The 11,618-nt window shown below is 43.7% G+C and overlaps 1 protein-coding gene across 1 annotated transcript in view; it reads left to right on the forward strand.

Annotated features, from left to right (window-relative positions):
- PIGP (phosphatidylinositol glycan anchor biosynthesis class P) overlaps positions 1 to 4,260 on the forward strand; it is a 109,766-nt gene extending 105,506 nt beyond the window's left edge. The window contains exon 5 of the mRNA XM_078656870.1: positions 1,589 to 4,260. Within this exon, the coding sequence (XP_078512996.1) occupies positions 1,589 to 1,704 (116 nt within the window). The 3' untranslated portion in view covers positions 1,705 to 4,260. The remainder of the gene's footprint in view (positions 1 to 1,588) is intronic.
- The last annotated feature ends 7,358 nt before the right edge of the window (positions 4,261 to 11,618 follow it).

Consider the following 11,618-nt stretch of genomic DNA (forward strand, 5'->3'; position numbering starts at 1 on the left):
TGTCACTTGTGGAGGGTTAGGTCTATACACTTGGCTGCAGACCTGCCTTCTTCGGACCTCAACACACAACCCAGGAGACATATTTTAGGTTGACACTGGTCTTGCCTTCCAGTACATTCTAACAGTTGAGCTGTGAGATCCCCCCCACCAAAGCTTTATAATCCTGCAGAACCAGATAAATGCCCAAATGTGCCCCCTGCCTGGCCGCATCGTGGACAGATAAGATGCTTAGGTGTAAGGTAAATTCTCTGAAGGTACTTGGATTGGGCATGTTTAAGTCAAGCATTTATCGAGACATCCTCTGCATACTTTAAGGTTGGGTTCCATTCTGCGACTGAAAGGGAGCCACCCAGATCATGGACTCATTTAGTTCTCAGAGACAGCAATGTTTTGAGTCTGGTGGCTATGATCGCCAGACTAGCTGATTCGTAGTCAAAGCACTCTGCTATATTTGTGGCAATATGGCTCTAGACATATTGAAGGATTCCAACTTAAAGCACAAATGTGAGTTAATGTGACATGCTTCTCAGAACACATTCTGGTTTGATCACAGTATTGACAAGCAGAGTGCAAGGACTAAAATAAATACTCTTGCTTACCACAGTGCCATTTCAACCATCCGTTGATCAGTTTACTTAATCTATCATGTGCAGTATCTTGATGGGTACTCTGGTAGGTAGTTGGGTTGCTGCACTCATGAGACCATTTTGCAGTTTTAGGGCAAGATTAAAGATGCCAGACTAAATACTAATGACTGGTGAGGTTTAAAGCTTTCCTACCAATTCCACTGGATGCCCCCCTCATGTTTGTGAATCTGCCTACTCATAATGTTATCCTTGTCAGGGTAGATTAGTAGCCATGCATTCCCAGGTCAGGGAGGCCTACCAGATGGGAGACAAGACCCAAGTGACCAAGAGATGATTGAAGAGCTTTGAGTGCTCCTGCCACGGTGGCAAAAATATGTCTATAAATTCTTCCATTGTATCTTATTTTATGCATGTGCTTTAAAGATTAAAATACGTATATTCTCTTAATCTGACTTGTAGATCTTCAGCTTTCTCCATAAATTGTTTGAGCTCAGTCTCAGAATTGTTCTTTGAGTTTGGAGGGGTTCCTCACTTTATTTTTTACTTTTCCTACGACTTTTTCAATTGCACGTATTCTAGCAAACTGATCACAAGTGTTTAGGTAGGGCATTTGTGTCTTAGTTGTGGAATAATAAAACGAGATGGTTTCTATGAGGATTTATTTTATCCTTCATAGCCTATCATGCTGGCAGATCTTCTGTGTAAGTACATCCTATTCCCAATGATAAAGATTCAGAATTATGTGAATAAAGAATGTTATTTTACTCTGAGGAGTGTTATTTTGTGCCTTAATTTGAGTTTAGGGTTGCAGATTCATTTAAAAATCAGATCCAGTGTACCAAAAGCATTAAAAGGAGGACGATGCTATTTTTGGAATTTTAAATATTCTCCTTTTATTTGACAATTAAGCAAAAGAGGCAGCAATGCTTCTAGCTGTGCACTGTGCACGTTCAAATAGTGGATTTAATAAGTAACATGATTTTGTCTCGTTTGTTCTTCAGACAACTATGCTAAGAATCAGGGGAGCAAGCCGTATCAAGAAGATGCGATCCCTGCGTTGAAGGATATTCCAATCAGCGAAGTGAACCGAATGTTTTTCCTTTCTACAAAAAGTTGACACAAGGAAGAACTACAAATAAAACCTTTAAATGGAAACCAATCTAAAATGGGAAAAAGTTCCTCTAAGGCATTCCGTCCACTTGGAGGGGTATCTGCATTGTATTCCTGAAAGAAGTGCATTTTCCAGCATTTTTTAGCATAACACTATGCTTATGTTTTAATTTGTGTTCCTTAGAAAAAAGAAGCAAGTAAGAGACTCATGCGAGGCAATAACATTTAACCAAATGATTTAATACAACCTGTTAAAGGTCAATATAAAAACAATTAAAGCAGAAAGAGCTGTCATTGCCTTCAGAATAGCCCAGCATGAGATGCAGAATTTAGGAAATGACTTTAAACTGGTTTGTAGTATGCAGGAAATATATTAATACACTGTGCCAATTGCTATAATTTGTACTGTAAAGTTATACACCATCCGTGCAACACAATAACTTCGAAACATCAAACCAAATATATTATATTTACGAAATTTGTGATCCATGCAATTGAAATTATTCCCATTCCACACTGAATCGCTTTTTTTTCTTCAATTGATTTTTGCATAAGATATAGTAGCATTCCAAACACAGTAATACAGCTCTATATTGGAGTATTTTTTGCATTAACATTTGTGGCAATAGAAAATGAATTGTGAGGTATGAGATTGTCACCCTAATGACATTGCAACGTTGTAAGTAATTGGGCGGATGTCCTGACAAGAAGACGTTAAAAAAGAACCACGATTCAGTATGCAGTACTGGAACTTCTAGGAGGCAGGTCTGCATGATGGGGAAACAGAACGAAAAAATGTCCAACACTTTCCTGGAATTACCAACTTTACATAAAGCAGATTTATCCGGGTTATCGACAAAGAACACCGGTAGCACTAAGTAAGACGAGGTCATTCTATTTGAGGACAACGCCACTGAAAGAAATCTACCGGACCAAGACAGTAAGGCTAAGAACAATATAACCTTTTGGAATAATTACACGACTGTAGTATCAAAAAGTAAGATTTCAAATTAAACATATGGGGCCAGATGTACAAAGCTTATGCAGTCACAAACGGCCTGATTTGCAGAATCAGGACATTTGCGACTGCAAAAAAGCTTAGTGCAATGTACAAAAGGCAAATTATGATTCGGTAATTTGTAACGGAATCGCAATTTGCATTTGCTACCAAATACTGATTGTTTTGTGACCAATGTTTTCCAACCAATTTCGGGTTGCAAAACACTAATATTTTACCACCAGTTTAAAATCGGTGGTAACCCATTCGCAAGGGTTTGAGAAAGTAGAACAAATATTTTTAAGAGCATACAGTGGTCCATGGGACCACTGCTTGCTCTTAAAAAATTAAACTGCAAAGTTTCATTTTTTCTTTTTAAACACATCCCATTTTCCTTTAACCCCTTCGACGCTCATGACGAGCTGGGCTCGTCATGCAGTAGCCTGCTCACACGCTCATGACGAGCCCAGCTCGTCATGAATAATGGGTTTTTGTAAATCCCAGCACAGGGCTGTAAATCTCCTAGCATCGATGCGGTTAAGGAAAACGGGCTGCATAAAAAAAGATTGCTTTATTAAAAAGCAATCACAGACATGGTAGTCTCCTGAGTTCAGTAGGCCACCATCCCAGTGATGGCTGTGATTCCTAATTGGTCGCAAATTGCGACCTACCACATGAATGTGCATGAGGTAGGTCTATTTGCAACCCACTTGGAATCAATAATTAAACTCAAAAGAGTTTCATATACTTGGAATACCAATTTCCTAATTGCGATTCGGAGAGAATCGCAATTAGGAAATCAGTATGTCTAATGTTTGTACATCTGGCCCTCAGAATATTATAATAAAATCATGTAGTTCCTTCCTGCATAAAGACAATTTTTGTTATTAATTTGACTGAGTTAGAACAATAAAATTGTTTTGAAAATAGGAAAAAGCAGAAAGAAAATGTGAGAAAAATATATCTAAACATATTCCAAAGTAAGCAAACCAATAAAAGTAGAGGAGGATAAAATGCAAAAAAATTAAGACGGGCATACAGATTTTTGCAAACGGTCATAATGTAAGCAAAATAATCCATCAAAAAGATATAAAGAATACTACCAGCAATGTAAAAATGCAAGCAAAGAGATCATAAGCCAACTGAAATGGTCACAGGTAACTCTGCCGTGCACAAATATGCAGCACAAACTAATGGCAAATCATAGGAACTTCGAAATTTATCACAAAAAAGGAAAAGTTGCATATTTCAAGCCAGCCAAAAATATTTAAGGAGGCCAGAGTTGTCTTCAGAGAGACCAGCTTGTCTATCCTTGGCCGTAGATGTCCACGCTGGAAAATTATTCATCTGGTATGTAATAGAACTAGAACATATTTGTGTAGTATTACTTCCATAAAACTGTTATACTTGTTTAAAAACTAACAATGTTAGTTGGAAATAAATGTTTAAAGCATTGATGTCAAATATGACAATACAGAAATTCTAAGGATCTGAAAATTGTCACCTCAATATTTACGTTTGTAAACACACCAATACTTTTTATTAAAAAATATAATTTTTACTTAACATTAGTATGTCTTTATTCCCCAATTTAATATGTGATTCAGACTTCTAACTATGGATTCCTCACCTTAGAATATTCCCCACACCTTTGACTCGATCCAGAAAAGCTTAAGCATGAGCATGAGTCTGCGAGGCACCTGCATCCACATTGAATGCAGCTTAGTTTTCCGAGCTTGCACAGACCCACAACGGTGCCTCGCAGACTTTGTCGTTCCAGCCGCTCCCGGAGGAACCATGCCATTTTACTGATGCCACTACAATAACTTCACCCTAAGATGCCTCCACTGGGCGCTTATTCAGCCAAGACGCCGGTCCCTTGATACTGTTACTCGACCCCTCTTCAGTGGGCCTAAACCTCCCACGGAACATAAACCTCCCCCACCAAGCCTCTCATGGTAATTTTTTTACAAATTATACCAACGACCCGATTGATCTCCTAGGCTGATTCATCAGATGATTTGCTCTGCTTTTCTTGGCACACCAGCCGGGTACCTCACAGCAGGCTCAACCGCTATTGCCATTCCAATTCTACACAGCACTCAAAACAATGTGTATCCTGGTCCTGATGTTGACCTGAACTGATATCAGGTCGAAATGCCGTCGACTTCCTAGCGCTATTGTTTGGCGTATTCTTCTTACGTTTTTTTAATCAATTGACTCATCTTGGGCTATGTAATGAAATTGGACCATTATAAATGTTTTTTTGTAAATATTGATATCACTGTTCTCATGTGCCGTTTTTCGCTGGTTTCTCTTGTCACTATGCGCTGTTCACCTTTTTCACAAGCACAATGTGTGCACATGTTGTACAGGTTACATGCTCATTTAATGTAATACAGTGCTAGTTTTCTAAATCTAGTGTTGAATATATATTGCTCTTAGCAATTATTGCATAACTCATCAATGCCTCCCTGTTTCCACTTGTTTCTTGCAACTGTTATACATGTTCTTAAATAATTGCCTTTAAATACTACCTGTTGAGACATTGTTTCTTGTTGTATACACTTATTACCTGGTCTCAACTGGGTTTACGGGTTACCTCCTATAGTTTGTTTCTGCATCAGAAGTAGGGCGTGGTTGTTATTTCTGCTGCTTTCTGGTACCGAAAAAGGACAAAGGCATCTGTCAGATCCTAGATCGTGGCCTTCTCAATGCCTTTGTACGGAAAGAGAAATTCCAGATGCTCACACTGGCTCAGATCCTGTCTGCCTTGGATCCCGGAGACTGGATGGTAGCGCTGGACTTCCAGAACGCATATTTCCACATTCCCGTCCTGCAAGCCTATGTGTTATCTGTGATTCATGGTCGGCCAGGACCATTTTCAGTTCGCTGGGCTCCCCTTTGGCCTCACCAGTGCCCCACGGGTGTTCACAAATTTGATAGCAGTAGCGGCAGCACATCTGCAAAGGTCAGGAGTTCCAGTCTTACCCTACCTCGGCGAGGGGCTGTTGAAGGCAGGCTTGCCCCAGGTGATTATTGCCCACCTCCATGCTATGGCAAACATTTGCTGGGGTTCACTATTAACATGCCGAAGTGACACCTGACTCCTTCTCAAACGTTCCCTTTCATCAGAGCCATTGTGGACACAGTGCAGTTCCATGCCTACCCACAGGAGCGAAGAGTCCGGGACATTCGGGCGAGGATCCTTATGTTTCAGCCTCAGTGTTTGATCTGAGTGAGACTGACCCAAGTTGCTGGGCCTGATGGCCTCCTTCAACCAGTTGGTGAAATATGCTAGATGGCACACAAGACCTGAAGTCCCAGTCGACAGAGCACCAGGAGAATGTCTCCGACCTGGTCCAGATCTTAAGGGAGACTGTCAAAGATCTGCAGTGAGTTGTGGTTTATGAAGCGGGTCAGCAGCAGACCCCTCTCCCTTCCCCACCTGGAGCTGCAGTGTTGACTGATGCATCAGTGGAGACGAGTCCAGCCGGTGGCAGTGGCTGATTCTATCCGCTAACGCTGTGTGTTTTCTGTCATGCACTTCGAGCGCTGATCAAATAGCGTTTTTAAAATTTGGCGATTGTTGCTAATTTTATATGTTAGTGTATTACTGTGTAAAATTTTAATTTGCGCCTCACCTGTAGGCTGAAATTACTCTGCTTGGGGATTTCACTTTTAAACTCCCGCCCCGGTCCACCGCGTCCATCTTGGGCGTTTGTTGCGGAGGGTGGAGGAGGAGCCCAGCACTTCCGGGCTCAGGGTTGCAAGCTCAGCGCTCTAGTCGCGCTGTATCCCAATACTGTATAAATTCCCTACCTTAGCACACCCGCGTTGTGGAGACGAGTCCAGCCGGTGGCAGTGGCTGATTCTATCCGCTAACGCTGTGTGTTTTCTGTCATGCACTGCGAGCGCTGATCAAATAGCGTTTTTAAAATTTGGCGATTGTTGCTAATTTTATATGTTAGTGTATTACTGTGTAAAATTTTAATTTGCGCCTCACCTGTAGGCTGAAATTACTCTGCTTGGGGATTTCACTTTTAAACTCCCGCCCCGGTCCGCCGCGTCCATCTTGGGCGTTTGTTGCGGAGGGTGGAGGAGGAGCCCAGCACTTCCGGGCTCAGGGTTGCAAGCTCAGCGCTCTAGTCGCGCTGTATCCCAATACTGTATAAATTCCCTACCTTAGCACACCCGCGTTGTGGAGACGAGTCCAGCCGGTGGCAGTGGCTGATTCTATCCGCTAACGCTGTGTGTTTTCTGTCATGCACTGCGAGCGCTGATCAAATAGCGTTTTTAAAATTTGGCGATTGTTGCTAATTTTATATGTTAGTGTATTACTGTGTAAAATTTTAATTTGCGCCTCACCTGTAGGCTGAAATTACTCTGCTTGGGGATTTCACTTTTAAACTCCCGCCCCGGTCCGCCGCGTCCATCTTGGGTGTTTGTTGCGGAGGGTGGAGGAGGAGCCCAGCACTTCCGGGCTCAGGGTTGCAAGCTCAGCGCTCTAGTCGCGCTGTATCCCAATACTGTATAAATTCCCTACCTTAGCACACCCGCGTTGTGGAGACGAGTCCAGCCGGTGGCAGTGGCTGATTCTATCCGCTAACGCTGTGTGTTTTCTGTCATGCACTGCGAGCGCTGATCAAATAGCGTTTTTAAAATTTGGCGATTGTTGCTAATTTTATATGTTAGTGTATTACTGTGTAAAATTTTAATTTGCGCCTCACCTGTAGGCTGAAATTACTCTGCTTGGGGATTTCACTTTTAAACTCCCGCCCCGGTCCGCCGCGTCCATCTTGGGCGTTTGTTGCGGAGGGTGGAGGAGGAGCCCAGCACTTCCGGGCTCAGGGTTGCAAGCTCAGCGCTCTAGTCGCGCTGTATCCCAATACTGTATAAATTCCCTACCTTAGCACACCCGCGTTGTGGAGACGAGTCCAGCCGGTGGCAGTGGCTGATTCTATCCGCTAACGCTGTGTGTTTTCTGTCATGCACTGCGAGCGCTGATCAAATAGCGTTTTTAAAATTTGGCGATTGTTGCTAATTTTATATGTTAGTGTATTACTGTGTAAAATTTTAATTTGCGCCTCACCTGTAGGCTGAAATTACTCTGCTTGGGGATTTCACTTTTAAACTCCCGCCCCGGTCCGCCGCGTCCATCTTGGGCGTTTGTTGCGGAGGGTGGAGGAGGAGCCCAGCACTTCCGGGCTCAGGGCTGCAAGCTCAGCGCTCTAGTCGCGCTGTATCCCAATACTGTATAAATTCCCTACCTTAGCACACCCGCGTTGTGGAGACGAGTCCAGCCGGTGGCAGTGGCTGATTCTATCCGCTAACGCTGTGTGTTTTCTGTCATGCACTGCGAGCGCTGATCAAATAGCGTTTTTAAAATTTGGCGATTGTTGCTAATTTTATATGTTAGTGTATTACTGTGTAAAATTGTAATTTGCGCCTCACCTGTAGGCTGAAATTACTCTGCTTGGGGATTTCACTTTTAAACTCCCGCCCCGGTCCGCCGCGTCCATCTTGGGCGTTTGTTGCGGAGGGTGGAGGAGGAGCCCAGCACTTCCGGGCTCAGGGCTGCAAGCTCAGCGCTCTAGTCGCCCCTACCTCTCCTATAAAATGTGCGTAGGACCGCGACCGCGCAGCGGACGCGTGCAGCGGGCGCGCCGGAAGCGCGCCGAAGTCGAGCCAAAGTCCAGCCCGTCTGCGCCAGGACGGGGCGCGGGGCCACGAATTCTGGTCTTCTGTCTCCCCCCATGCTACAGTATAATAGACAGGAGCTGTTAATTCTCTGTCCCGAGGTTTCCCTACCCTGCAAACACTCCATGGAGGCGCTATTACTGCATGGCTGTTCTATGTGTTCTTTCAAGCCCGATAATCCACCTGTCAAGGTACCCGCTAATAGGCAGATTAAGGCGGGACTGATAAACTGCCGCTCTCTCAGCAAACATAGTATTCAAATCTACCACCTACTTGAGGATGAAGAATTTGGTATTATGTTCTTCACTGAGACGTGGCTAGGAGAACACTCAGACCCCGACATTATAGAGGCTATGCCTCCTGGCTACTCCCTTTCCAGATTGGATAGGAAGGAAGGCAGGGGAGGAGGCATTGCAATTGCTACTAAAACTTCTATACAATGCTCCCTATCGCCCCTGACGATCGATCACTGTGAAGCAGGCGCTTTCACCATCGTCACAGGACCTCAATCCTCTCTCTCAGGCATTCTCGTGTACAGACCCCCAGGTAGGATGCACGATTTTACTACTAGCCTGATAGAAGCCACTGCACACCAAGCGATTAGGAAAAGCAGATTCCTGGTGCTTGGTGACATGAATGTTCACTTTGATGACCCCCTTGATATGGAAGCGAAGGACATTAGGTTAGAACTCCACTCTCTACAGCTCGACCTTATCAATCATGACCCCACTCACAGACTTGGTCACCTCTTAGACCCTATCTTTGGAAACTACTCTGGAGTTCAGTCTACTTCCCCTATTCCGGTCCCCTGGTCCGATCATTCCATCATTCCTTTTTCCATTCAGCTATCTGAGGCTGATCCTAAAAAGGACTCTGAGCACCGGTACCTGCGTCGGAAATAGAAACTTTTCTCTCAGGGTACTTTTAACGAATCACTCGAAATCGGGGGTCCTTTGGGAGGTACAGACTGTGAAACTGCCTACAGTCACCTACAGAACCGCATTCTAAGGGCCCTCGACAAAACTGCTCCTATTCGGAGTGAGAAAAACTCCAAAAATGCGAGAAAAACTACTCAGTGGTATACCCCTGAGCTTCAGACGATTAAATCTGCTTGTAAAAAATTAGAGCGCAAATGGCGTGCTAACTTCTGCCCTATTATTAAAACACAATACAAAAAAATGCAAAAGGAGTATTATAAAAAAATACGTACCTCCAAAGCCGTGCACTACAAAACCCGTATTGGTGAGGCAGAAAACTCTTCTAAGGAGCTTTTCAAAATCTTTAAAGAGATTTCTGTACTCTCAAATGATAATATGTCCTGCAACGACTCTGTGGAAACCTGCAATAAAATTCCAAAATACTTCTCGGGGAAAATCACTGACATCTATGCCAACTTCTCTGGCAATTTGACCTCTGGCCATGATTTTAAGGAAAGCATAGACGCTAGTTTTACGGAGCCCTGTTTGCACTGTTTTTCGGTTCCCCCTTCTGAAACACTGGTAAACGTCTGTAAAAGTGTCAAATCAGGTTCCCCTCGTGACCCTGTGGTAAATAAATAAATAATACCTCTCTTTTTGAATGCATAAATGATTGACAGATAGCTCAATAAATAAGAGTCAAGATTCGAGGTAGTAGGAGTTTTGCAGGTTTAATACAGCATAAAGGACAGGAACAGGACAACCTGCACGGGAACAGAATGGTAAGCCCTGGCAGCGCTGCCAGGATCTGGACAAGAAGGCTAGGAAGGATCACTTTTTAATAACAGTACATGAGCATATATACATAGCGCAAGCACATAGCATTACATTGCAATAGGCGTAGCAGTGGGTGGAGCAATAGGCGTGATGCGTAGCAGTCGCGAAAGATAAGGGTGAAAAGAGGTGTAACAGGGCGTATACATAGACATGTGATGCAAACGTAACAGAATATGTCATGAATGGGGCGGAAACCATGGAGGGGGCTACCTGAGGAGCCGGGACCTCTAACCTGATGGTGCGCGCAAACTGGCAATGACGTATCACTAGGAGAAGCTGGGGGCTATGAACTCTGTGCTAGGAGCAGAGACTGAAGTCTGGAGAGTCAGGGCGACATGTACCTAAACCCTATCTAGTATCTGATGTTTAGGGAACATGTTGATATAAACTAGAAGTCAGGAGGGGAAAAGCTAACAGACTCTAAGACTGGAGCATGCATTATTCTACATGTAGTGCGTGATGAAGAATATTAAATGACCATTAAATGCAGTATTTCTCTTACATGGAGACGTAAAAGCTAGACTATGACGGTAACTATTGATGCGATTCAGTAGCTTAGGAATGCAGAGAAGGAGGACTGAACTGATAACTGGAATCATAACATACTCTTGGCAGACTCAGAAGCAGAGCCAGGCTGAACCGGGCACTGTGAGGCAGGAAGTAAGTGAAGGGTCGAGGATACAGGTGGGGGCTGTATCGTTCCTCAGCGAGGGTTCAGGAGACAGGAGCTGAATCTGGTGTCCGGGCCCTTTTGAGGCCTAGAAACGGGGACTTTACAATGGAATAACGTGCACACTGAGAAACGTGGCAACGTAACTTTACATAGGCCTGATACTCGTATTATTCACGAGAACTGGAAACTGGCATACTAGAGGTGGACACAACTATAATTGCGTCTGTAATCAAACATGGGGAATAACATATGCATATTAATCATGCACATATAACATATGATGGATGACACGTAGGGACACAGAACATGGCAAAATTTACTTTTCCACATTCCCTCCTTGTCACTACGTTTCCATCAGGAAACATCAATATTCATGATACCATCTATCATTTCATACAGTATCATTTGCTCGTCTCGAATTTTCTTGGAACGGGATTTAGAACGGGGCTTGGGACTAGGAATACATGATGTAGCACAAATGCCGCAAATCGCAGGGCCACATTGTATACAGAGGCAGCAGCTGAATATAATCGCTACTGCAATACCTAGAAAGGACAAGACTTTCCATCCCCAGGCGGAAATTATACTCCAGAGCCAACCGGACCATGTCCAGGTGCCTGGATTTTGATGTAACAGATGGTCAATTTTATGGAGTCTGGTTATAGCTGAATAAACAGACGGCGCGTTATTTGGAATGAAAATGCAGCAACTAGATCCGATGACTCTACAGGCCCCGCCCCTATCGGCCAGTATGACGTCAAGGACGAGACGATTTTGCAAAACTACAAATCTCATAG

The sequence above is a fragment of the Lissotriton helveticus genome, chromosome 8 (genome assembly GCF_964261635.1).
Source record: "Lissotriton helveticus chromosome 8, aLisHel1.1, whole genome shotgun sequence".
In the NCBI taxonomy this organism is placed as follows: domain Eukaryota; kingdom Metazoa; phylum Chordata; class Amphibia; order Caudata; family Salamandridae; genus Lissotriton; species Lissotriton helveticus.